Here is a 23958-nt window from a genome sequence, read left to right as displayed (position 1 = left end):
GATCACAGACCGTCCAGCCGGGCCGGGCTGAAGGACACGGATTTGCATGCACCGGCCTGCTACCAATGCACACAAGGCAGCGCTGTGGTATTACTTGGGCTGCGTTTTCTCTGGCAATAGTCGGCGCCATGTCTCACAATAATGGTGGTGCTGTGGTCTCGGAATGTCGATGATGTTCAGGAGACGAATATGACATGTCTGGTTCGGCCCATTCAAGCGACGCCACTTGACGTGCATACCGGGGCTACAGATGCAGGCCTGCGGCTGGCTTGAACTGACATCTTTCCATGACCTCTCATCGGAGACAGACCAGTATGCTAGCGGTACCCCACCAAGTCGATCTGAGATCACAAAGACTCTGCCACCAGAGTGCGCGAGCCATGGGCCAGTCAGTCAATAATTGAATTACATCTTACCCCATCTGGGGACAGGCCGGCAGAAGTTGCGTTCCAGACGTGGTAAATGCGCCATTGATCGACATGGAACGGTACCTACCGGCAACGGCTCGCATTCCTGCATTGCCCACACTTCCGTGAAGGGCAACTATACTGCTTTCTATTAGTCCATTATGATGTCTTCAGCGCGTGTTATTCCGTGGCATGGCCCGAGATGCACCGCGAAGCCTGTTTGGTTGATCAAGTCCCTGGTGAAGAAAAGAAATCTCTGGGCATGCAGGATATCGTCCGGTGATGCTCTGCGGATGAAGCGGCTCGTCCACTGTAAGTAGGTCCAGAGCTAACAAGTTGATATCCTGCGGAATCTGCCAGAGCTGGACGCATACCTCGATTCTACCGGCAAGTGTGGGCCCGGAGTACTTTTGGATTTCGAATATCATTCGATCGTCGGACTGCCACAATGGAACGTTTGGAAAACTAACTCATCGCAACCGGTCATGCACAGATGTGAGCTACCTACCCTAATAATAACCACCACACAGACCTGGAAGTTACTTGAGGTGTGATGAACCCCAAAGCTCATGATACGGAGCTGTTACTGGTATTATTGCTTCAAGTATAACGGCAAGGCGTGCAAACTAAGTACCTGGCCATGACTCCACTATCGATTGAGAGGAGTATCATATATTGCCATTCCTTACATATACACAGCAAAAGTCGGTGTAGAAAGATCCAACAGAACAAGACATCACCATCCGCATGTCTACATCCTCTAACCAAATGCAGGACATCAACAAGATATTTACAGATCACATCACCATCCGCATGTCTACATCCAGCTGAAAGATTCCTCGACATACCGAATACCGCGGTATCCTCGTCGCATAGCCAGGTGTACGGCGGCCCGTGTTTCATCTGCCAGCGCGGAGGGACCGCATACCAAAACAGCTGCCGAAGATTCGCTGAGCTGGGCCTCATGTGCGTGTTCCAGCACTAGTGATTCAACGTCTGGCCGCCCCTCGAGGATATCAAGATCACTGCCAGTGTGGGTAGGATCATTTGGCGTGGTTTGCCCATCGCCATCTCTAGGGGTGCTTGCCTTCACAGCGGTAGAATAGAAAGATGCCCGGAAGTCATCCCTGGCCAGTGCCGGAGCCAGCTCGCGAGCCGCGACCTGCTGCACAAAGGATGCTTGCCGGGTCACCCACACTAACCGCGTTTCTCGAGTGTGAGTGGCGGTTTCTTCCGCATCCGACGTCGCGCGTAGGATGTGATCCTGGATGTACGGGACTACTGCGGCAATACCGGTCCCACCGGCTATCATGAGGACGGATTCATAGTTCCACAAAGGAAACTGGCTGCCATATGGCCCCTCGAGAAGTATGGTCGGGCTCACCATTAGATCGGGAGATTGGACACATTGCTGGCGGAGAGAACGCGTCCAGCCATCATATGGCCGGATCCAGAAAACAAGCCGCAGTTCCTTTTCGTTATCGTGCTTCAGCTGCATCTCATCTGGTGTGCTCAACGGCCCTGACGAGGAGTCGGAGAGAAGGGGCACCTGCGAAACATCCACCGTGCGGTCATTCCTCAATGGGGGTGGCTTGCGTGTTGATGCTTGAAACTTGGTCTGATAAAACCAAGAACCAAGCGTGAATGGATGGCTTTCCCAGCCCGTGATTCGGAAGGGCTGGTAGAGGTAATAATAATCACCAGGGGTCGGGGTCAGCAGCGAGGCCCCAGGCGTGACTTCGAGCCGGATCACATCCGCAGCCGCGTCGTAGGTCGCTGAGCTGCTCGTATACTGGATGCGATCGCCCGAATTGGCGCGGACATGGATGTTACAGTAGACCAAGCGAGCTATGCGAAGGAGTCGATCCAAAATCCAAATGGCCACCGCAGGCCACAGATAGCTCCAGTAATCGTGCCCCTCGAAGATGACGGTGTGGCTGGGGGGAATGGATGGTTAGAATTCGACAAATAAGCAGAGGGAGAAGAGGAGTCTTGTCACTAACTAGAAACAACCAACAAGAAGTCCCACAGAGAAGAGGATGTGGATGAAGAGGAAGGTCTCGTAGAGCCGATGGCGAAACCATTGCACGGCAAATGGCAGGAGCAAAACCATCAGCACCGTTGCCTGTATGAAGGTCGGTCCGTCGTCAGGGGAGTGGACGGAAGAGCGAGCGAAAGCGAACAGGAAGACTTACGGCGGTTCCCCACAGGAGGTACGGCTTTCGAAACTTCCGCGCGACATTGCCTTCTGGACCGGAATCCCATGAGAACCACTCCAGCGATCCATCGAGGGGGGCAACCTACTTTGACATATGATCGCGAGGTAGAGAAGGGTGTGGACGACAGCCTGGAGGGTGGCAATCCATGCTATGTGGCGGTGGAAGAGATTGAAGGTCGCGAAACTCCAGCCCGTCGCCCATATGAATATATTGTTGCGCCCGGCGAACAGCCACACCAGGGGCAGGTTCGCAAAGGACAGCACCCCCGTCCGATCGGCCGAATAGCGCAGGATCTGCGACGAGATGTCCGGCCAACTGAGTGGCCTGTTAGTCGACGAGCCGTCGGATTCGCTGCAGGGCCGACCTACTAAATATTGCCGGGCAGAAGGCGATAGCCGATGGTACATAAGATGATGCTGAGGATCCAGAAGAGCATCGTGGCAATGGCTTCGATGCGAGTGGGGAACGTCCACCAGAAGAACCGTCGCCCCCGGGCTGGTAATGGAGATGACACTACTAGGTGCGTCTGCAGCCAGTGATAGACCGCATGGGAAGGCTTCCATAGCCAGCGTACCCGTGCGAGGGAGCTAGTCCCTGCCTGCATGCTGCGAGAGTGGACAATGTACTGGACAAACCGATGGGCGATGCCGACCCCGAGTATGCAGGCCCAAAACCCATACCCGACCACGCTGCTCCTTGTCAGCTGTGTGCATCAATGGGCTGGAGACTGGATGCTCATGCGTACCCATAAATATAGTGCGACCAAACTTCGAACTGCCAAGTATCCTACCCAGACCGGTATTAGCAGAACCCCCCCGAGGATGGACGTGTACCCGGGACGGGACGTACTATTGTCTGGAAGGTCCGGTTATAATAGGAGGGTGAGAGGAGGACCGGCGTGGGCATGCGCTGGCTCGTGGGGATTTCCAGGAAGTCCGCCACCGGCAGGCGCTGGAGAGCATCGCGAGTCAGATTCTCGGCCAGTTGCTCTCGAGGAATCAAGTCGAGATTGCCTATTTCCCGGCACAGTTGGGCCAGCTGAGCAAAACCAGCGGTTTGCTCCTCGGGGCGGCAATAGATGTCCGATGAGGCATAGATGGAGGTGACCTTCAACGGGTTCTGGCAGCGAGTCTCCCAGAAGCCGTCGGCGGGCTCCCCAGCAAACGAGATATATCCGAGGGCAGTGTACACCGCTGTCACGCACCGCTCGTTGGCGGGCAGGAGGTTGGAGGAGGCGGCCAGGGCCAAAGACGCCAGAAAGAGCAGCCAGCTGCGTGGCAGCATGATTTCTGGGACCAGAGAGGAGGGGCGATGGGGGGTCGAAGAGGAAGAGAAGAGGCCGAGGGAGAAGAAGGCCGGACAGGGCCGTGGGGCGGGCGATCCGAGTCCGAACCCGAGCCCCACGTGGGCGGTCCAACACATTAATTCGTGATTGCTCGTACGGTGTACACTGTATCTATCTATCTATCTACGGGGAGAAACATAGGGGCACTCATCGGGATCTGGGTGAACCATAAGTGTGGATTCCGCCTGCGACCGAGTAGTTCAGAGTTCCGAGTTCCGAGTTCAGTTCCTGCGAGTCGATCGCCTTCTTCCATTGTTCGAATGCGGCCGGGATCAAGGGCTATCTATCTATCTAATCTGATCGCACCATCTGATAGCCGCCGTGATTGCGGCCTGTGATTGGCCCGCTGTCACCGCCCCGTGACTTGCCGGGCGTCCTGACCGTCCAGGCAACAAGGCAACAAGGCAAGAAGGCAAGGGAGCCTTCCTCATGCCTCAGGCAGGACGTCCTATTCTCTATTGTCGCTCGTGGCAGTGGCACAGGATTTCGTCCACACTCGCCAGAACATCGCCTTCGTTATTTCCATGCAATTCAAAATCCCCGCCCCCCGGCGAAACGCGCCGTGGATCCGTTCTGCCGGGCGGCGAACGGCTTGGTTCCAGTCGCGTCGCGCGCTTCTCTCTTCTCCTCTTCTCGCTTCCTGCCCTGTACACCGTCACCTGTGGAAATGCCATGACTCGCGACTCCCAGCCGGTATTCTTCGAGGAAAGGCTCGGTCGTTGGGCCTGACGTCTGTATGACCTCCCCTGCCCCGAAACTACCCACACCCCTTGCTCGCCCCTCGCGTGGTGCTGGAATGCAAGCGAGCGTGTCTTCTTGCCCAGGTCCCGACCAGCGATCCGCCATGTCTCTCTCACTCCTCCACGATGTCGAGTGTGGGAGTCGTCTGCTTAACGGCTCATATTTTTGTAGCCGCCTTAGTCCTCGGCACATGCTCCTCCACAATATGGGATCCCAACCCTTCGATTGACGTCCGCGACCACGACCGCGCGTATCATGAGGGGATCTCGGAGTCCCATGCGGATCGAGAAGGAACAAAGCAAATCCGCCGCAGCGCGCGAAAGGACATGCGATCGTTTCTGGCATTGGCTGCCACCGCTGGTGCCTGTGTCGTCGCTATCATCCGTGCCGTGACCGTGACGTCTATCCGAGAAGGATTTATGGTCGGAAAGTTGGTCCAGGCTCTCCTGTGGGTATGAACCCGATGTCCACTTCCACATTCTGGGAAAGTCTGACCCTGAATCGTATTATCTCAGTGCGTGATGCTAGCCCGTTGGACGACTCTTACTGGTGACATGCCAATCGCTTCTCGCTTCTCGATGGGCTTAAAAGCCGCCCTCTGTTGCTCGATTACGACTGGCATAGTAGCTGTGGAGGACTGGCTCACACGGGGTATGGCAGGAAAGAGGGAGAACCCGTTTCTGGTATGGATGGAGTATGGATTTGGCGCTGTCATCATTTTGATCGCCTTGTCATACCCGCGGAACCCCGCTACGTTTCATATGGGAAGGCCGGTCGATGGGGAGAACAATTCCTCGATTCTGGGGCTCTTGACTTTCAAATGGTCAAGTCCGTTGATTACACTGGCTGGGAGAAGAAGGGAATTGAACCTGAGCGATCTTCCCCTGCTAAAGGGTGACATGCGGACGCATAGCCTGCAGGATGAATTTCTCATAACTCAGGGTAGATTGGCCGCGGGAAAAAACAGCTGCTCGCTTTTCGAACACACCCTCTTCTCACTCTACTCCGGGAGGCTTTTTTGTCAGCTAGCGCTGTCGGTGCCCCTAGCATGCCTGGCGTTTACACCACAGTTTGCGCTCTACAGGATGCTGCGACTGCTCGAGGCCCATTCTTTGGGAGATGCCGATCGCGTAAGCCTCACGCAGTGGTCTCTAGTACTGGGCCTGGCCATTGGGGCATCTCTATGGCTGGAAAATTGGCTCATATGGATTGCGCTCAACAAGGTCTCTGTCCCAATGACTGGACAACTATCGGCTCTACTTTACAGGAAGGCTGTGCGTTGTGACTCCCGCCGCCCGGATGCAAAACCGAATGGCGCGCAATCTGAAGGAAACAATGTAATGAATCTGATAGCTATCGATGTGCCGCGCATTGCCACCGTTGCGTGCTTCCTATACTCGAACTTCCTGCAGGCCATGAAGCTGGCAGTGGCCTGTACATTGCTTGCTCAGCTTCTTGGGTGGCAAAGCCTCCTAACAGGGCTGTCCTGTCTAGGACTCTTTTATCCGCTTCAGACCCGTTGCCTTAGTCGGTGCAGTGCAGCTGAGCAGCAGTTGGCATCGGTTCGGGATAGAAAAATGGCGGCCTTGACAGAAGTCATCAATGGAATCCGACAGGTTAAGTTCGCAGGGCTTGAAAGCAAGTGGGAGGAGAGATTGAATGGTATCCGGGACTGTGAGCTTCGGGCTCAGCACATGGCATTTTTGTGGCACGTCATGAACCTCACAGTTCATCTGCTTGGACCTGTTGTGGTGTCTGCAGTCTCTCTCACAGCCCACAATTGGATATACGGACCTCTCGCACCATCTGTGGCCTTCCCAGCCTTGTCGACTATCGGGTATCTGCAATTCATCCTAGGGCTCATTCCCGAATTGCTTTCTGGTGTGATGGCTGCAAGAATTAGCATCCGACGTGTGAAAGGCTTCCTGGGGACGCCGGAGCTGTTGGGAGTCCCAACCCCATCCCACTGTATCGAATTTGAACATGCGACTCTTTCCTACCACAAACACCATTCCTCCGAGGGAGGTGTTTTGCGAGATGTGAGCGTAATCTTCCCACCACAGGAATTAACCGTGGTTTCGGGTCGCACAGGGTCAGGTAAAAGTCTCTTATTGACTGCCATTGTGGGTGAATCGGTGATCCTCTCCGGTGTCTTACGACGGCCTCTGCCTCCACCGTATGAGGATATTCACAGCCCAGCTACGATTGGAATGAATTGGATACTCGACAATGCAGTGGCGTATGTGGCACAGACTCCGTGGATCGAAGCTGGAACTATTCGAGACAACATTTGTTTTGGGCTACCATTGAATCCGGTCAGATATTCGAAGGTAATGGCCGCCTGTGCGCTCACAAAGGACCTGGAGCTTTTTGAACATAATGACCTCACTTACCTCGGGCCGAATGGTGTTAACCTCAGCGGAGGCCAAAAAGTGCGTGTCGGCCTTGCCCGAGCTTTATACTCCCGCGCAGGCATCCTGATTTTGGATGACATCTTTAATGCTGTCGATGTACACACGGCACACCATCTTCTTGCACATGCTCTTGCAGGAGAGCTTTCTCGAGGACGGACGAGAGTGCTAGCCACTCATCATGTGGACCTTTGTTTGCCGAAGGCTTCTTTCCACGTTCAAATTGCCGATGGAATAGTCCGGTCTATGCGGAAAACGATAGATTCACAACACCAGAGCCCACGGATCAGCATGAACCCCAGCGATACTAACTATCGCAGTACGTGCTCCAACCTTCCGATTCAAGAGCATGACAGACATGATGGAACTACAAGAGAAGCCCCCTCTACGAAACATGAAGCCAGGGGTCACGGCTCAACAGCCTGGTTGCTGTTTCGGCAATATATGAAAGCGAGTGGTGGATGGCTACCATGGGCTACCCTGATTGGGTGCTACGTCGTCTACCAAGGCTTGTTGATGGTCCAGGTAAGTTGTCCATGAGCCGGTCAATCCTTCGCGATGCTGAATTATGGCACGCCAGTATCGATGGGTGGGCTCATGGAGCGCGGAAAGCAGCATCACCAGCTCAGAGCACGGTGGAGTAGCATGCTTTATGAGTATGTATGCCGGGATAGCAGGAGTTGCATGCCTTGCTGGGTCTTTACGGGCCTATGTTACCCTTTACACATCCCTCAACGCGGCGACGCAGCTCTTCCGTCTGATGCTCTCCGCCATCCTCCGTGCGCCCTTGCAGTGGCTGGACAAGATACCACCAGGGTGGATTTTGAACCGACTCACCGCGGACTTCTATATGCTGGACTCGCGAATCGGATTCGACATAATAGCTGTACTGAACGCGGCCATGGATTGTGTCGGGGTCATCATGGGCGGGGTGTTGGTTCGCCCCATTCTCATCGTATTCGCCGTAGCCTTGGCCGTTGGGTCATTCTGGTACACCAGTCGATATCTGGCCGCGGCTCGAGATGTCAAGCGTCTCGAGAGTATCACCCGAAGTCCAGTCTACGAACAGATTGCTTCCTCTCTTCAGGGCATCGTGACGATACGTGCATTTGGCCAGGAGGAACGGTACATCAAACGAGTCCAGGCTAAGCTTGATCATCAGGCCCAGGCATCCTGGCATCTCTACCTGTTCAACCGCTGGTTCACACTCCGCATCAATGTCCTGGGTGCTACCTTCTCCACCGTGACTGCCCTCGCCACCATCGCGCGAAAGGATATCACAGGGCTGATGGTTGGATTCGCCCTGGCCTTCACCAATCACTTGAGCTTCGCTCTCGTTACACTGAGCCGTGCATACTCGACCCTCGAAATGGACATGGACGGGGTGGAACGGATCCTAGAGTACTGCAAAATCGAAAAAGAATCCAGCGCAGGCTCAGAGGTACCAGCCGAATGGCCCGAAAGGGGTGGTCTTTCAGTTGTCAACCTGACCGTGTCGTATGATCCAGACACAGCCTCAGTCCTCCGCAACGTCAGCTTCTCAGTTGAGCCTGGCCAACGAATCGGCATCGTCGGACGAACCGGTGCGGGAAAATCGACCCTTGCATTAGCTCTGTTCCGATTCTTGGAGGCGCGCGACGGGAGCATCTCGATCGACGGCGTCAACATTTCCACGATCAAGCTGAAGCACCTCCGGAGACGACTGGCCATGATCCCGCAAAACCCCGTCCTATTCACTGGCACCATCCGTTCTAATCTCGATCCGTTCGATGCATATGACGATGATACTATCCTACGGGCCTTGAAAAATGTCCAGTGGCCTGCGAAAGGGTTGGATTCTCAAGGGATTCTGGCTAGTGTGATTACAGAGGGGGGCTCGAACTTATCCCACGGCCAGAGGCAACTGCTATGTCTGGTGCGGGCGATTCTGTCGCGTCCGGCAATCCTTGTCTTGGACGAGGCCACATCGGCCGTGGACCGTGCCACCGATGCGCTCATCCAGCAGTCCATTCGAACTGGATTTGGTCGGGAGCGTCCGACCCTGCTCGTCATCGCTCATCGCATTCAGACCATCGCGGACTTTGACAAAGTACTGGTGATGGATGCAGGCCAGGTAGTTGAGTTTGGTTCACCGCGAGATCTCCTCCGAAGACAAGATGGGGCTTTCCGGCGACTGGTAGGCAATGATGCTGAGAGGGATGGGCTTCAGAGGGTCATAAACGCCGCGGGGTGATCCTGGACTGGTGAGAGTTCTGACGGGAGTTACACTTGACTTGCGGTCATGCATGATTCCCCAGAGAGAGGATTAGCTTGCACTGCTGAACTGATAGATTGCATCAGAGAGATTACTGCACTTATTTCCCAGGACAGTGATCATTACTCAATAGAATTTGAAACAATTCACCGAATCCTCCGGACCGAAACCTAACCCGAGTCGATTCATTCCATAACAACCGTAAACCCCTCGAAACTCGGCAGTGCCTTTCGAATCTCCAGGCGATAATTATACACCCCGCCCGAGTAGTTCAACTGTTCGAACGGCTTGCCGGGAAAGGTGCCCCCCATGTAGGTGGACCGCGTGGTGGACAACAGGGTACGGTTCGACAGCCCGTCAATGGTCTGTTTCCAGGCCTGGGTGGCCTCCAGTGTCGGCTCGATGGACTTGATTCCCCTCCGTTCCATGGTTTTGATGGTGTCCACGATCCATCGACCCTGCACTTCGACGCAGGTCGGCCCGTTCGAGAGGACCGTCGGGGCTTGAGGTCCATACATCAAGAAGAGATTGGGGTAGCCGTGGATCGTCAGGCCCAGGTGCGTGTGCACCGCAGCCGCCCATTCTTCCTTCAGCCATGTGCCGTGGATGCTGCGCAGCCCCATGTTGGTGAGGGCGCCGGTCGAGGTGTCGAACCCGGTGGCGATGCATACCACGTCGAGCTCGTGCTCGGTCCCATCGGCCATCCGCACGCCTTTCTCGGTGAATGATTCGATCGGGTTTGTACGAACGTCCACCAGATCCACCGTGGGCCGGTTGAACTCCTCGTAAAAGCTGACCTCGAGACTAGGGCGTTTGACCCCCCACGGGTGCAGCGGCTCCAAGGGAGCCAGCAGGTCTCGCTTGACCGGATTCTCAATGCGCGCGCGGACCTTTCGGCACCAGAAGTCATAGATCACCCGGTTGGCCTTCGGATCGAAGAGGTAGTCCTTGTACGTACCGACCCAGTACCGAAAGCCTCCCAGCTCCCACATCCGTTCCAGGCATGCAGTGCGCTCCGCGTCGTCATCTTCGAACACCCCCCGCTCCAAGAAGTCGTAGGTGAACCCGGCAAAGGACGTTTCACGCAACTGGAACAGTTCTGGATATGTGGGCTTGACCCGGTCTTGTTCTTCGGCAGTCAGCTGTTGAGGCCGCATGGGAAGGGCCAGGTTGGGAGTGCGCTGGAAGACCTTGAGGGAGCTGGCCACCGGGCCCAGGGCCTGTGTGATCTGTACACCAGATGCCCCCGTGCCTATCACTGCACATTTCTTCCCCCTCAGCTCAACGCCTTCTTCCGGCCAGAAGGCAGAGTGGTGAACCTGGCCGCGGAATGAGTCAACCCCTGGCCATTCGGGGATGTAGCGCTTTGCTGCAAAGCCGGTCGCGACAATGAAGTACTTGGCAGAGACCTCACGACCGTCCTCGGTGCTGATCTTCCAGCGTCCAGACTCGGGGTTAAACTCGGCCCCCACTACGACAGTGCCGAGCGCGCAGTCTTTCTTGATATCTAGGACGCTCTCGACGTGGTCGAAGTAGGCACGGAGCTCATCGTAGGACGGGTAGTTGGTAGACCAGGTCCAGTTGGCCCAGGTCTCGGGCCAGGAATATTGATACTGAGGCACCTGGGAGTCCACGCGTGCCCCCGGATAGCGGTTCCATCGCCAGGTGCCCCCCAAGTCGTGGGCTGCTTCGAAGAGGACCGTCTTCAGGCCCAGCTGTCGGAGTTCGTGGAGGCAATAGATGCCACTGAATCCGGCGCCCACAATCAGCACATCCAGATCCAGATGGTTAGCGTACGGCCCTGTCGTCCCCGGAGGGTTGGAGAATTGTCGCAAGTCGGTCTTCATTTTGCGAGTCCTGCCACGATGGCCAAGGGGGAAGGAGGGGAAACGAGGGGGACGAGGGGGACGAGGGCTTGCTTGAGAGTGACACGGAGTGCAACCATGGATCGACCTCGCTGCAACCCCGCAGCCAACAGGTGACCTGGTGGCACGAGAGATAACCCCCACTTCCACTTCCCAGCAGCTGCACCTTGCTAGACACGAGAGGCAAGTCCCAGGAGGAGCTGGGGGAGGGGGGCTGGTTGGGGGTGGTGCCGATGATAGGGATGTTAGGGCATCCCAACCGCCAGGGCCCGGATTCTCGCCAGTTTCGATCGTTTGAAATTGGGACCTCAAGTCATCAGATGCCATTGATCTATGGAACAGCCACTAGTCTACCGGGGGCTCTAGAGGGAAAACTGCCCCGTGAGCGGAAGATCGCGGCTCGACCGGCCGACATAGACCTGATACGTGCCCAACTGCAGCAGCCACTGCTGGGCGTCCACGCTCCAGGTGCTGAGGTCCCGTCGGACCAACGAGAAGCTCACTTGCGCGGTCTGCCCCACGGGGATGTGCACCTTTTCAAACCCTCGCAGCTGGCGGACAGGACCGTTAGGTATGCCCACATACAGCTGGGCCACCTCGTCCCCGTCAACCGATCCGCTGTTCTGCACCGTCGCCGTCACCTTCACAATCTCATCCCACAGGCGCGGGTTTCCGCCCTCCTGGATGGTCGCAGACGGAGGATACTGCGAGGTGCTACCGTTGGTCTGCCGCACATCCAGCTCCGAGTAGTTGAAGGTGGTGTACGAGAGGCCAAACCCGAACTCGAACTGCGGGGTGATGTTCTGCTGATCAAAGGCCCGGTAGTCAATGTACACCCCCTCCGCGTAGTCGGACTGGGGGAACAGTCCGTATGGGGTCTGCGGCTCCGAAGGATGCAGTACAGAGCCGTAGTCCGAGGCTTGCTTGGCGATTGTGTATGGAAGTCTGCCCGATGGGTTGGCTCGGCCGTAGAGGAGGTTGACCAGGGCATGTCCGGTGTCTTGGCCGGGGAGATGGGCCAGAATCACGGCTGTGACATTCGCGTGGTCGATCCAGTCATACACCAGTCGAATGCCGGCGTTGTGGATAACGACGATCGTGTTGTTGCACTTCCCGGCCACGTTCGTCACCAGCGTGTCGCTCCAATCATCCACCAATCCCGGCCGGTCAAAGCCTTCGGTCGCGTAGCTGTTGATGAAGACCAGGCAGGCCTCAGAGGTCGGATCCACATCAGGATCTTGGGAGCTGACATCCCACACCACCGCCGTGCTATCTTCGTACGCCTGTTGCTGGAGAGCATCGAGCGGCGTGCTGAGATACGACGGAGAGTTGGACCCCGAGCCACCGCCCACGTAGAGAGTGGAGTTCTGGATAGCAGGGCTGTAGGTTCCAAATGAGGCAACAAAGCTCAACGCCTCGGGCCCCTTCGCATCGTATCCGAACACGGAAACCAGACTGGGCGATTGCAGGGGCAGGGCACCATTGGTGTTCTTGACGAGAACATGCCCCTCCACGGCGCTCTGGAGCAAGGCCCCCTTCTCGTCCGGCGAGGTCCCGATTACGGCTTGGTGTTCCGAGTCGACGCTGGAAGGCATGCCGATTCCTGGGGTGGGAAAATCGGTATCCTGATTCAGCTGGTACCACGTGGCGAGAATTCTGTCTCAGTCAGATAGGCGCCGTGAATATGGTTATCCGATCATGGGAATGCTTACCTAGTTACCATATCATCTAGTCGCGACGCCTCCATACTGCCATTCGCGATGGCCGTAGTGAGGTTGGCCCCCCATAACGTGGAGTCGGGCATCACCATGTCCAGCCCGGCATTGGCGGAGGCGATGCCGCCATGCTGGGCGCCCCAGTCGGTGATAACGTAGCCTGGAAATATGAGCACTGGTGGCATTTCCCACTAAGGCGAAGGAGACTCACCCTGGAAGCCCAGCTCGGTCTTCAGAAGACCATTGAGCGTCTTGCTGTTCTGGCAGGCATATGAGTTGTTGATTCGCTCATATGAACACATGATCGCCACGCTCCCTGCCCGCACGGCATCCTGGAAAGGCCAGAGGTACAACTCGTGGATCGTTTTGTCATCGATATTCGATGAGACTGAAGCCACATCGACCCCGTCCACGGTTTCCGGGTTGCGGTTCGTCTCCTGTTCGTTGCCAATGTAGTGCTATGCCACCCCGTGAGCCTCAAGCCGGATGCCATTGGCACTCAACCTTCCATGGGCACCACTTACCTTGGTTGAGACACCGACTCCGGAGCCCTGCACGCCGCGAACCGTCTCATAGACCAGTGCCCCCGTCAGGTAGGGGTCGTTGGAGAACCCTTCCCAGTTGCGTCCGCCTTCTGCCACACGGCCCAGGGGACCGACTACCGGGCCCAAAAGGAGGTTCACACCTTTCCGGTGAAACTCTTGGCCCATATACTGGGCCCTCTCGTGAGCCAAGGTCTTGTTCCAGCTAAGCTCGAGGCGTTAGCTACGGAGACGACAGCGGACGCCATACAAGGTAGAGAGGTTGTACCTGGCACCGACATGTATACCACTTGCCCAGCTGTTGACATGGTCCGTGCCTCGCTAAATAGGCCAGTCAGATCAGTTCCTCCTGATGCCTCGCGTCCACCTACCAGTCCATTGCCTGCATCTGACACGCAGAGACCGGTGAAGTTCACACGCGGGATCGCTGCAATGACGCCTGAGCAGCCCGTGGTGGTGCTGGTACCCGCCGTGAGATTCAGTTTCTCTTCGTCCGTGAGCTGGGCCACGAGCTCCTTTGCTTTCTCATAAGCTGTGGCCCATGCACCCGTGCCCGTTCCCTCCGCTGCGGCGCATGGTCAGTGATGGTGCAGACAAGGGTCAGGTCAGGCAGCATACGGGACGGGTAGACCGGAGGGGAGTTCCCATAGAAATAGACATCGCTGGTGATGTTTTGCGAGGGGGCGGCGGCGCAGAGCGATAGCCCGCCCAGCAAGGCAATAACCACGGTGACGCGGTGCATTTTGCAGGTGGTGGATGGATTGACCCCCAATATTCGAGGCAGGACTCATTAGGGTATTTAAATCCCACCTCACCTCCCCGTTACAGAGCCGTCGGGTACATAGGTGGCTGTGTGACTCAGATGCTGGTGACCGCTCGAGGGTATGACTGTCGGGTAATCATCGGACAACGGGCATATCAAAGGACGGGCGAGGGGCGGCAAGCACGCTTTGGCAGGCATAGGCGACTGCAATGGCTCTATTCGGGGTAATGATACGCGAGCCATGGGGTGTCCTCCACGTTCCGGGACATTGTGGGCATGCCAGTGTGAGAGGGGTCCAAATGCCGTGGGGAAACCCCCGCATCGATCCGTGACGCCCCACTAGTATAGTAGGAGTAGTAGTAGTGTGAGCGGAGAATCCGGGGAAATGCAGGCCGTCGGCATTCTGGCCACCCCAGACTGCATGCTGATGGCAGGGATATCATGCCACGCGGGGGCCCTGCGTCGAAGGTAGGGAAATGGAGTTGCAGACAAAAGGCATCCGGCTGCTTGGCGGCGGTCCTAATTAGGCTATATGGCTTCCAGTCGTCTGACCACGCGGGATGCGGCGCGCCATATTCTTGTCCGTGGCCAATGGCATCATCGCTATGCGCTTGCCTGTCCCTGCGAAGGCTTCTTGACGAGGTGGCTGTCAGCCAAGAGGCAGTGGGTTTGTTGCCGCCCTTCCGTGGTGGTCTGAAACTGGACTGGATGGCCGCCCCTCGGGTCAGGAAACCGGCAGTTGTATTGATGCGCGATACGTGGTGAGGTGGAGGGGGATGGGTTGGATCCAATGACGATGATTTCTCTGACGGATCGGGCGGGGTCAGGGATGCAGATGCAGGCCGCGGCAATAGAGAGGAGGAGGAGGAGGGGATGCAGGAGGAGGCTAGAGGAAAATAGAGAGAGAGAGAGAGAGAGAGAGAGAGAGAGAGAGAGAGAGTGTGTGTGTGTTGAGGCCATTGTTGATGATCGGGACGGACTCGTCCCAAAAGGGAAAGAGCGGGTCATGATATGCGCAAACAGTACAAACAGTGCGGACGATGCAAACCACATAAACTGTGCAAATTAAAAAACACTCTGGACCATCGCCGTTTATCAGATATGTACACGGTGGGCTTCACCCTTGTAAGTATGCATATCCTGCGGATATCATCCCTTACAGTAACTGCGGGTAATGTTAGCCTTTTGGCTCAGTGGCAACAACTCCCCTAGGTTGGTGTCTTACAATTATACTGTTTCAGATATATACATATATCTAAGCATGATTGCTCTTAGTTTCTGGCAGCAGGCCTGCCTCCCCAGATTCTGTCATTGATGCAGAGGAACTAACAAGAGGTGAGCAGGTCAGGGAAGAGGGAACTAGGAAAAGATGGAAGACTCTCATTCACTTCCACACTTGCATCGCTCTTGTGCAGTCAAACAACAACACACCCCGTCCCTCACGGATTCACTCCAGCGGCTTCTCACGCATCTCTCTCGCCCCACCCACTATTTCCTGTTTCCTCCGTCGTTCTTCTCTTGCCCAAATCGTAGTTCTTACTCGAGCTTCCTTCTCCTCCCCTGCGATTCCCGATAGTACCCCCACCCCACACATACTACCATAAATCTACCACCAGAAAAACCATCATGCCAATCCAGTGGACTGCAGACGCTGATGCCAAAGTACGCTGAAATCCCTCAAACCGACCTCGCGTCCGAGTACTGACTGACATCGCCAGCTCTTCCTGGGGGTCCTCATCCAGATGCGGGGCCGCGTCAAGCTGGACTATGAGGATCTCGCCGCCCACATGGGCTCCGGTGCGTTGCTGTCCCCGGTCAGATACAGCCTACCACTTGGCACTAACCGCTCCAGACTGTACCGCCTGTGCTGTAGAGCAGCGAATCGTGAAGCTTAAGAAACAGGTGGCTGGCAAGGCCGGTTCTCCGAGCAACGCGTCCACCCCAGCGACCACTCCGAAGAAAAGAGCTGCCGGCCAGTCTACCAAGACTCCCACCAAGAAGGCAAAGCTGGACCATGCGGAAACCTCGGTATCGCCTCAGAAGGGCAACGTGCGTGTCTCGGGCGGAAGCGCGCCGGTGGGTAAGAGCGAAGTCAAGGCGGAGACCAAGGCTGAGATGGCGGACGGGATCAAGCAGGAGGAAATCGAGTGACAGGATGTCGGGGCTGGTTCACATCTACATCGTGAATGGATAGATAATATCTCGAACTTGGGAGCGGCTGGGAACACGCATGGACTTGAAGTTTGTAGGTGGCGCGTGATATTACAGGCAAACGAGAGGGTTTCTGACCGTATAAAGGCTCAGGGCCATTCCATTACTTGGTAGATAGGTGTTGATGGCTATGATCAGAAATCATTGAAACCCCGCGCCAGGTAAACCAAGCCACCGCCGTAAACCCCTCCCTGATATCCCGGGTAAAACGCTCGTGTTCAAGCCATTTACTCGGCGTCTTCAGCCTTGATCACTTGGTCCGAAGATAGCTGTTCCTCTGACTTGATGGTCGCGTCTTGCTTCTTAGTCGCCCGCTTCTTACGGGGGCTCGGAGAGGCGCCCGAAGCCTCTGCGGGGCGCTTGGGCTTCATGCTGAAGGTCACCGTGTTGCCGGAGGTAAGATTCCTGCGGAACTTTTCCAGGTGCTCCTTGATGGCACGCGCAGTTGGTTTCTCATCGCCAGCTGTCTTAGGTGAGACTACCATCCCGGATCAAGGTGGGATGGGCGGACTTACGCCAGGCGTCAGCGATTTTGTCAAGGTCGAGAGTCAGACTCTGTGTCTCAAAGATGGTGCGCCACAACTGGCAGACGGGAGTCAGCGGCAGAGCAAGGGTCACTCTTGTGGGGTACTTACCACGTGCTCATTGTCGAGAGTCCAGCGCATGTTGGGTAGAGCTGCGGTGTAACTGTGGTGGAGATAAAAGAAATGTAAGGTAGTACCAAGGTGCAAGGATCGGGGTTGATGGAAGAGGAGAGAGAGAAAAAAGAGAGAGGGATGCGGATGCTTTAGGACAAAGGAAATAGTGAGGTGTTTGCAAGAGAGTAGGACAGTTCCAACGGGAGGAGTGAGTGAGTGGGTGAGTGATGGAAGGGGTGAGGGTGTGAGGGATGATGGGTTGCTCAGGCAATTGAGCCCATTCACTGCCCTAAGTCGGCCAACCCATCCAACCCATCCAACCCAACTATATATCAACGCAACCAACTCCTTCTCACAGGGAGAGCTGCCTTCCTGACACCCCAGAATGGAAGTCAGCCAACACCCCCTCCAACCGTGGTTGGAGCTGGAGCATGGATGTGCGCCACCCGAGCTTAATCGCATGTCGGCCAGATGCGCATCATGCGTCACCGCCTGTCAGGGCGCTGGCAAGTTGTTCAACCAAGCCGCGCCCACAGGCAAATGCCGGAACAGTCCCCATGGCCACGAGGGAGCTGCGTAGTTCCAACATCTAGCGTCTACCCACACCCCGAGGCATGCAGTCAAGTGGAAGCTACAAAGAGTATCCAGAAGCCGACATCCAGAGCAAAGATCCGCTGCCGAGAGCCACTCTCCGATTGTGTCGAGTTCCCATTGCCTTGATTTCCGTGGAGACACCGTTTTTCAGCGTTGTGCTAAGCATCTAGCAGCAGCTCCGGTGACACAAAGGGCTCAGTGGAGATAGACCTCCACGTTGGCCTATCACAGACGGCACATGTATTTGGATCTGGGTGGTCCCGCTGTTCTGACGGGCTGCAGAAGCTTTCTGTCCTCACCAACTACCCCCTACCACCACGCACCCATGGCCCCCGTCATCGTCGTCCTTGTCCCCGGAGCCTGGCACCAGCCAGCCTGTATGGACCAGCTTCGGGACGAACTCGGAAAGCTGGGACTCCATTCCGTCGCCGTGGCTCACCCGTCCATTGGCAGCACGTTGCAGCCACGGCCAAATTTGGCAGACGATGTAGCCAGCCTACACCGCACAATCAAAAGGCTGGCTGATGAGGGCCATCTGGTGACGGCCATGGCGCACTCCTATGGCGGCGTGGTTGCCTCTGGGGCGGCCAAGGGCCTCGGAGTGGCAGAGAGAGGTGCAGCCGGACAGGCGGGCGGAATCACCATGATGGTGTATCTGGCTGCGTTTGCCATCCCGGCAGGGCAATCGCTGCTCGAGGCGGTTGGGGGAGTTCCACCCTCTTGGTGGGATATCCGGGTGAGCGTGGAGCCCAGGGGGGAGAAAGGATCCCTGCCCTTATCCCAGTCACTGACAGCATCTGTCTGCGGTAGGGCGACCAGGTGTTTGGGGACAGTCCCGTCATCAGTAATCCGGCGGAGATGCTCTACCATGATCTCCCCCGCCCGGCGCAAGACTACTGGATCTCGCAGCTCCGTCCGATCACGACCGCGGTGAGCGAGCTGCCCAACACGTATGAGCCGTGGAAGCACCTCTCCTGCACCTATATCCTAACCGAGCAGGACCGGGCCATCCCCTTGGCGGCGCAAGAGGCGATGGTGGCATGGATGGGGGAGGTCACGACAGCGCGGGTGAACGCGTCGCATTCGCCCTTTCTGAGCATGCCGGGGGAGGTTGCTCGCCTCGTGCAGCACGCGGTGCAAGAAGGATTGCAGAAGCTGCCTGCGGAAAGGAAGGCCGAGATGTGAGGCCGTGGTCGACGAGCTGGAAGTCCGCTCGGGAGAGATTGCTTTGGTTGTGTTGGATCGCAGAGGATTGCAGGAAAGTATGAGGAGATCGAGAGTGGCTGTTGTTGCAGTGTTTGTTCCGTACGGAGTAGAGGAAGCGGAAGCGGGTGGACCCGGGCGGTCAACCCCACACCCCGGGCGGTGAGGCCGCGATTCTGCCGCCCCGCGTCTCTCCGCACAAACCCGCCCGGCGGACAAGACTTCCTCCACTCCTCCACTCTCCCTCCTCAATTCTTCTTCCCACATCATCCTCTCAATGGATCGAAAAACCGAATTCGCTTGCGATCAGTGCCATCGCCATAAGCTCAAGTGCTCCCCCCTGTCCCAAGGCTGTTCCCGCTGCAACCGTGCGTCTCCTCCCGTGCTTCCCTCTTCTTTCTTTCTTCTCACCCGCCTTAGGATTAGGAATCCGATGCACCTCCAGCCGTCCCATTCGGAAACGGGGCAGGAAACCGACTCGACCGACTCCACTGACCCCCGTTCGTCCGCCGCATCCGCTATCGGGAGATGGCTCGTCCGTAGGGTCCCATTGCCGCACCCCTCCCCCTCGAAGCTTGGTGCTGACGCGGCGCGTAGGATGCACCGGACTATCCCATACTAGATGCCCTGCGTGACCTGGCGGTCTTTCGGATGGACGAGGAACACTCCAGGTCAGTGTGGATTCGGTCCCGTCCATCGCCTCAGACCCCTTGTACTCACCCGCCAGGACTAGTTCGTCTTCTCTTCAACCGACACGCTTTGATGCCTGTCGTCTGCTTGAGCACTTCTTTGCGTCCCCCAATCAGGAATTCCACACGCTCCTGATTCGACGAGGCAGGCTCCTGGATCAGCGGGCCCCGCGGCCCACCATGCCCACCCTCCTCCTTTCCATCCTATGTACGCCGCTGGGATCTCCCCGATTGACAGCCTCTGGTGATCTCACGTGGCATAGGCGTTGCGTGCTTCATGCCCTCGGCTGATCAGTCCACCCCCGCCCCCGTCCGGAGGGCGAAGGTGCGAACCGCCCAAGGACGATACCTCTTTGCCAAGCTGATCCACCACTTCCACCCCCGCACCCTCCCGGACACCAATCATGTCTTCGATGACGCCGTCACGGCCTTTATCATGACCAGTATCGCTCCGAGTGAACGGTCGGTGGAGTCGAGCTTGCATTACTGGCTCACCTTTCTGAAATACATCGTCCAGAAGTTGCACCTGCACCACGATGCGTCGGACCTCAGTGAAGATGACAAGGAGGAGCGGCGAAGGTAAGTCCTACCTCCGGGGAAGTCGAGTGGTTATCCCTGGCGATTTAACAATGTGCCCATGGTAGACTGTGGTGGGCGACCTATATCATTGACCGGCATACCGCCCTGTCATTCAATGGACGTCCGCGCATCACCGACCAGGAATGCCTGCCTCTTCCTCCTCCACGGCCGGATGTGGTTTGGAACCAGTTAGGCCCGCTGCTTCCCTGGTCCGACCGGCAGAGCCATGACCCCGTGGCCCTCACCTACCATGTAGAGAGCTTGGATATGCTTGGTATCTTTCTACCACTTGCCAGGTATGCGGAGTTTGGGGTACCCGGAACCCTGGTTGTCGTGACAAACGAGGATTAACTCATCTGCAGGGCATTGGGCGAGATTCTGGAGTTCCGGTTTCTCTGCGATCATTCCACCTTCAATACGGATGCGAGCTTTCTACATGCCATTCGCGGGAAAATCGTCCATAATCTAGACCGATGGTTCCATTCGTTTGCCGCGCTGGTGGGCTCGGACTTCTGTACAATTGCCGAGCCGCACTGCGAGTTCTGTCCGGCAGCAGAGGTCCCTGCAGTAGCCTACTATGGCTTCCATATGTACCACTGTATGTTCGTCTTACTGCATGGCCCAATGGATGTGGTCCGAATGTATCAGGATCTTGCATGGCAGGCATCGTCGGAATTTCTGATCGCGGGCGAACATGCTGTCGCATGTGCAAATGTAAGCTCCCTGATTGCATTACTAACTTCCTGTTGCGTGGTATCCCAAGAGATTGACCAACCGGTATCAGATCGCTCGTCATATTCTTCAAATCGATCCGCAATTGTCCTTGATGTACCGATTTTTCGGGACGTACTTTCTGCAATCCTCATTCATCTTCCTCATTCTAGCGCAGAAGCTCGGTCGGCACTCGGACAGCCTGATTCTGCACAATTGCGCTATTAACCTGCAGGTCTTGGATATGTTTGTGGCCGCTACGAATATGGACTACCAGCGTACGTTTGCCAAACTTCTGCGGCGGGCCTTGTCACACAACATGGATCAGTCCTCGTCAGCACAACCGCTCGAGGGTCCCCAACCCCTCGAGGAGTCATCGGGTGTACCAGAGCCGGTGCTGGATCCGGAAATGCTGCGCTACCGCTGGATCCCCGGATACACAGGGTTATGGACCGACCCGTTGGGCCTTAGATGAAGGAGCTGAACCGTCGCGGACTGCCTCTTCCGGCCTGTTAATATCCGAACACCCACGGACGATATCTTAGCTACAGGCGGCCATATGTAGACGGCTTCTATTTAAAGTGTCTCTAGAAAACATGGCCACCACCCGCCAGTGCTTTGATGGCTTGCGCAGAGAATAGTTGGTTTCTTTCCAGGAAGTTTAATCGGCCTTTCCGCTCCACCCACTCCTGATCCGATGCCATGTCAACTGACGCCGCTGTTCGGTCCTGACCGTACACCGTCACGAAGCCGGCCTGGCTGCTGACGGACGGCGCTGTGATGAATCGGATCCAGTCTGCTTGGACCCGGTCCACCAGCGCGGCGTTGGAGACTGAGTCGGCTGGGAGGGTTGTATCTGCCTGGCGCAATGCCTCGGCGAAACAGTCATAAATATATATCAAATCCACGCAGTGATGGGCCTTTCCATAGGCTGGCCCGGGGAATGGATTTCCGACCCTCATGCGGAATGACTGCACGACAGTCGGGCGGGCATTTCGTTCACTTGACCCCTCCCAGCCGATCAGTTCCTCCCTGGAGCGTTGAACGTGGTAACCAAACTGTATATCTGTGAGGAATTGAAGGGCCCGTTCGTGAAGATCTGTCTTCGACATATTCGATTGAAGACCATACGTCTCGTAAAAGCTCCGGAGAAACTCCGTCGATTGCACTTCGACCTCCAAGCGTTCGTGAAGCTGATCGAAGGTCTTGATCTCTCCTACCGCGGCCGAGTGTAACATGCCCTGTTTCCATGATCAGTCTCCCGCGGCAGTTGTGGATGGGGATATCGAGAAAGCTCACCTCCACATCCGTATCTCCGATCAGAACGGCAATCACAGTGTCATCATTGGCAGGCACCTCTTCCGGCGCCGGTCCTTCTTGGCCATCCAAGTGGACATTCCAGCGGCTGTTCGGCCTTAGTGAGATCGTTAAATCGTCCACGGCCAGAGGGCAGGCGAAGCGGCCGAGTTCGTGGTGTGCTCGGAGGATGTCTGCTGGCGCAACGGCCGCCATGAATGCCATGTGGGCGGCGGCATCGCCCTCGGGGGCTCCCAGGTGCCGACAAAAGGCCGCCCATCGCGCATCAGCAAGCTCCATCGAGATGGGGCCAAGTACTCCGACGGCCCCGGACTGGACAATCCCGCGCTGCACCAGGGGCTCGCGCTTGCCCAAGATGGCCTCGAGGACGTGGGCATGCGAGGAACTTCCCCCCGCGGACTGGCCGCCGACGGTAATTCTGCGCGGATCGCCGCCAAATGCGCGGATGTTCTGGTGCACCCAGCGAAGGGCGATCCGCTGATCCGTCAGGCCGAAGTTGCACCCCCGTTTCTGGCCCTCCGGCTGGGCCTGGATAATCTCCGACGATGCCGCGAAGCCGAACATGTTCAGTCGGTAGTTGACGGTCGCGACGATCATGGGGGTCTTCAAGGCGACGGACTTCAGGACCAGGCGGGCGGGATCTACCAGCAAGTCAGAGGGCTTGCCTTGGGCCGACGAGGAGATAGTGAGTACTCACCCCACATGGGATCAGTGCCCGCGCCGAAGCTGTAGGCGCCGCCATGGATATAGACATAGACGGGGAGATTGACGGTGCGGGCATCAAAACCGGCGGCGGCGAGGGTCGTCGCGCTGGGCCGTGTGATGAAGAGGTTGAGACAGTCGAATTCGGATTCGGAGACGTCGCGGGGGAACTCGAGGTAGGACTGAAAGTCGTCGCTGTTGTTGGGCTCCTGTGGTTGCGGGCAGCGGGGACTGGGTGAGGCGATACCCAAGGGGGGGGGTCCGGCGGTTAGCTGGCCAGCCCCATGCACGGTGAGGTGGGCTACGGATTCGAGGTTCATCGACTTACCCGTTTCGAGTTGCGTGGAAGACGTCGTCGGGCAATCGATCCCGGAGCAGGGCGTGTTGCCAGCGAGCAGGCACGATGCCATACGGGATCCCCCGAAACTCCTCGACGCCCGGGATAGGTGATTTCCGGCCGATAACGCGCTGGGGGAACGAGGGCACGGTGTGCGAGGGCAGCAGGACCTCCAGCGGCGTCTGCCTGGGAGCGGCCGGCGCCTGGTCGGCATCGTCGGGGCCCCGTTGCTGACGCACGAAAGACGCCATGATTGGAGTTGGGGGAGTTGGGGGGAGTGGTGAAGCAGATTCCGGGCGAGGAGAAATCTGGCGAGTCCTGGCTGAAGTTGAGGATGGATCGGGTCGGTGCGGCTAAGGATTTATACCTGGCGGCAGCTGACCTCGTGGAGTCATCGACCGTCGCCGCCCGTTTGCAGCGCCGCGGTGGATCCCCGGCCCATTCCATCCCCGGCCCTCCCAATCGCTGCCAGCCCCGGCCAGCCACGGCCAGCCTTCGGTCCGCGCCGTCGAATTCTACTCGGCGAATTGCTGGCTGGGCGTTCGGCCAATTCGCCTGTTTGCCTCTGTGCCCCCCGGCCCCCCCGGCCTGGAACGCGTCCAGTCCATCCGGCGAGCCTGCGAGAACCAGATAGGGTTTCTCCGCAACCCCGGCTTCCCGGCTTACGCGAAATCCGGGGATTTGTGGGTGTATAAAATCTAGGCAGCACAGCTGT

General features: G+C 57.0%; 10 protein-coding genes across 10 annotated transcripts; 4 read left to right on the top strand and 6 right to left on the bottom strand.

Moving 5' to 3' along the window:
• Positions 1 to 1085: 1085 nt before the first annotated feature.
• BO70DRAFT_323197 (ferric reductase family protein) lies at positions 1086 to 3918 on the bottom strand. The gene is made up of 7 exons (XM_025540577.1): positions 3476 to 3918; positions 3372 to 3412; positions 2995 to 3315; positions 2712 to 2941; positions 2603 to 2655; positions 2411 to 2532; positions 1086 to 2344 (listed from the first exon to the last, which is right to left on the bottom strand). Exons 1-7 carry the CDS (start codon positions 3908 to 3910, stop codon positions 1225 to 1227), a joined length of 2322 nt encoding a protein of 773 aa, XP_025395208.1. The 5' UTR covers positions 3911 to 3918; the 3' UTR covers positions 1086 to 1224.
• A 1159-nt stretch (positions 3919 to 5077) lies between these two features.
• BO70DRAFT_323193 (putative ABC bile acid transporter) lies at positions 5078 to 9434 on the top strand. The gene is made up of 3 exons (XM_025540576.1): positions 5078 to 5164; positions 5228 to 7648; positions 7704 to 9434. Exons 1-3 carry the CDS (start codon positions 5132 to 5134, stop codon positions 9354 to 9356), a joined length of 4107 nt encoding a protein of 1368 aa, XP_025395207.1. The 5' UTR covers positions 5078 to 5131; the 3' UTR covers positions 9357 to 9434.
• Positions 9435 to 9562: 128 nt separating this feature from the next.
• BO70DRAFT_300593 (flavin-containing monooxygenase) lies at positions 9563 to 11224 on the bottom strand (the record flags this gene model as incomplete). Its single annotated transcript, XM_025539673.1, has 1 exon — positions 9563 to 11224. The coding sequence occupies one exon, from the start codon at positions 11222 to 11224 to the stop codon at positions 9563 to 9565; it is 1662 nt and encodes a 553-aa protein (XP_025395206.1).
• Positions 11124 to 14359, bottom strand: BO70DRAFT_152689 (beta-glucosidase). Its single transcript, XM_025538230.1, has 7 exons — positions 14118 to 14359; positions 13871 to 14064; positions 13768 to 13820; positions 13482 to 13704; positions 13169 to 13415; positions 12955 to 13117; positions 11124 to 12898 (listed from the first exon to the last, which is right to left on the bottom strand). The coding sequence occupies exons 1-7, from the start codon at positions 14239 to 14241 to the stop codon at positions 11605 to 11607; spliced, it is 2298 nt and encodes a 765-aa protein (XP_025395205.1). The 5' UTR covers positions 14242 to 14359; the 3' UTR covers positions 11124 to 11604.
• Positions 14360 to 14785: 426 nt separating this feature from the next.
• Positions 14786 to 15672, bottom strand: BO70DRAFT_152675 (uncharacterized protein). Its single transcript, XM_025538229.1, has one exon. The coding sequence runs from the start codon at positions 15313 to 15315 to the stop codon at positions 14866 to 14868; it is 450 nt and encodes a 149-aa protein (XP_025395204.1). The 5' UTR covers positions 15316 to 15672; the 3' UTR covers positions 14786 to 14865.
• On the top strand, positions 15422 to 16528 carry BO70DRAFT_366062 (uncharacterized protein). The gene is made up of 4 exons (XM_025544233.1): positions 15422 to 15474; positions 15538 to 15924; positions 15981 to 16059; positions 16115 to 16528. The coding sequence occupies exons 2-4, from the start codon at positions 15889 to 15891 to the stop codon at positions 16411 to 16413; spliced, it is 414 nt and encodes a 137-aa protein (XP_025395203.1). The 5' UTR covers positions 15422 to 15474; positions 15538 to 15888; the 3' UTR covers positions 16414 to 16528.
• Positions 16529 to 16700: 172 nt separating this feature from the next.
• Positions 16701 to 17138, bottom strand: BO70DRAFT_400314 (uncharacterized protein; the record flags this gene model as incomplete). Its single annotated transcript, XM_025546917.1, has 3 exons — positions 16701 to 16936; positions 16989 to 17055; positions 17109 to 17138. 3 exons carry the CDS (start codon positions 17136 to 17138, stop codon positions 16701 to 16703), a joined length of 333 nt encoding a protein of 110 aa, XP_025395202.1.
• An 892-nt stretch (positions 17139 to 18030) lies between these two features.
• Positions 18031 to 18890, top strand: BO70DRAFT_356119 (alpha/beta hydrolase; the record flags this gene model as incomplete). The annotated part of the gene is made up of 2 exons (XM_025541923.1): positions 18031 to 18441; positions 18516 to 18890. 2 exons carry the CDS (start codon positions 18031 to 18033, stop codon positions 18888 to 18890), a joined length of 786 nt encoding a protein of 261 aa, XP_025395201.1.
• A 1143-nt stretch (positions 18891 to 20033) lies between these two features.
• On the top strand, positions 20034 to 21362 carry BO70DRAFT_374357 (fungal specific transcription factor domain-containing protein; the record flags this gene model as incomplete). The annotated part of the gene is made up of 4 exons (XM_025544964.1): positions 20034 to 20176; positions 20242 to 20472; positions 20539 to 20890; positions 20961 to 21362. 4 exons carry the CDS (start codon positions 20034 to 20036, stop codon positions 21360 to 21362), a joined length of 1128 nt encoding a protein of 375 aa, XP_025395200.1.
• A 42-nt stretch (positions 21363 to 21404) lies between these two features.
• Positions 21405 to 23673, bottom strand: BO70DRAFT_390303 (alpha/beta-hydrolase). Its single transcript, XM_025546142.1, has 4 exons — positions 23235 to 23673; positions 22902 to 23137; positions 22187 to 22845; positions 21405 to 22128 (listed from the first exon to the last, which is right to left on the bottom strand). The coding sequence occupies exons 1-4, from the start codon at positions 23492 to 23494 to the stop codon at positions 21475 to 21477; spliced, it is 1809 nt and encodes a 602-aa protein (XP_025395199.1). The 5' UTR covers positions 23495 to 23673; the 3' UTR covers positions 21405 to 21474.
• Positions 23674 to 23958: the final 285 nt, after the last annotated feature.

The sequence above is a fragment of the Aspergillus heteromorphus genome, assembly GCF_003184545.1.
Source record: "Aspergillus heteromorphus CBS 117.55 chromosome Unknown BO70scaffold_36, whole genome shotgun sequence".
Taxonomy (NCBI): Eukaryota; Fungi; Ascomycota; class Eurotiomycetes; order Eurotiales; family Aspergillaceae; genus Aspergillus; species Aspergillus heteromorphus.
This window is presented reverse-complemented; position numbering and strand designations above follow the sequence as displayed.

Coding starts and splice junctions, on each gene's coding strand:
- BO70DRAFT_323197 (XM_025540577.1), bottom strand. CDS start 3,910: ATGCTGCCACGCAGCTGGCTGCTCTTTCTGGCGTCTTTGGCCCTGGCC. Junction 3,316..3,371: donor TGGTCGCACTATATTTATGG/GTACGCATGAGC, acceptor GACAAGGAGCAG/CGTGGTCGGGTATGGGTTTT. Junction 2,533..2,602: donor ACCTCCTGTGGGGAACCGCC/GTAAGTCTTCCT, acceptor ACCTTCATACAG/GCAACGGTGCTGATGGTTTT.
- BO70DRAFT_323193 (XM_025540576.1), top strand. CDS start 5,132: ATGGTCGGAAAGTTGGTCCAGGCTCTCCTGTGG. Junction 5,165..5,227: donor TGGTCCAGGCTCTCCTGTGG/GTATGAACCCGA, acceptor GTATTATCTCAG/TGCGTGATGCTAGCCCGTTG. Junction 7,649..7,703: donor AAGGCTTGTTGATGGTCCAG/GTAAGTTGTCCA, acceptor ATGGCACGCCAG/TATCGATGGGTGGGCTCATG.
- BO70DRAFT_152689 (XM_025538230.1), bottom strand. CDS start 14,241: ATGCACCGCGTCACCGTGGTTATTGCCTTGCTGGGCGGGCTATCGCTC. Junction 13,705..13,767: donor GGTATACATGTCGGTGCCAG/GTACAACCTCTC, acceptor CCTCGAGCTTAG/CTGGAACAAGACCTTGGCTC. Junction 13,416..13,481: donor GAGTCGGTGTCTCAACCAAG/GTAAGTGGTGCC, acceptor GGGGTGGCATAG/CACTACATTGGCAACGAACA.
- BO70DRAFT_152675 (XM_025538229.1), bottom strand. CDS start 15,315: ATGTGGTTTGCATCGTCCGCACTGTTTGTACTGTTTGCGCATATCATG.
- BO70DRAFT_366062 (XM_025544233.1), top strand. CDS start 15,889: ATGCCAATCCAGTGGACTGCAGACGCTGATGCCAAA. Junction 15,925..15,980: donor CTGCAGACGCTGATGCCAAA/GTACGCTGAAAT, acceptor TGACATCGCCAG/CTCTTCCTGGGGGTCCTCAT. Junction 16,060..16,114: donor CGCCGCCCACATGGGCTCCG/GTGCGTTGCTGT, acceptor TAACCGCTCCAG/ACTGTACCGCCTGTGCTGTA.
- BO70DRAFT_390303 (XM_025546142.1), bottom strand. CDS start 23,494: ATGGCGTCTTTCGTGCGTCAGCAACGGGGCCCCGACGATGCCGACCAG. Junction 22,846..22,901: donor GGGCACTGATCCCATGTGGG/GTGAGTACTCAC, acceptor ACTTGCTGGTAG/ATCCCGCCCGCCTGGTCCTG. Junction 22,129..22,186: donor TCGGAGATACGGATGTGGAG/GTGAGCTTTCTC, acceptor TCATGGAAACAG/GGCATGTTACACTCGGCCGC.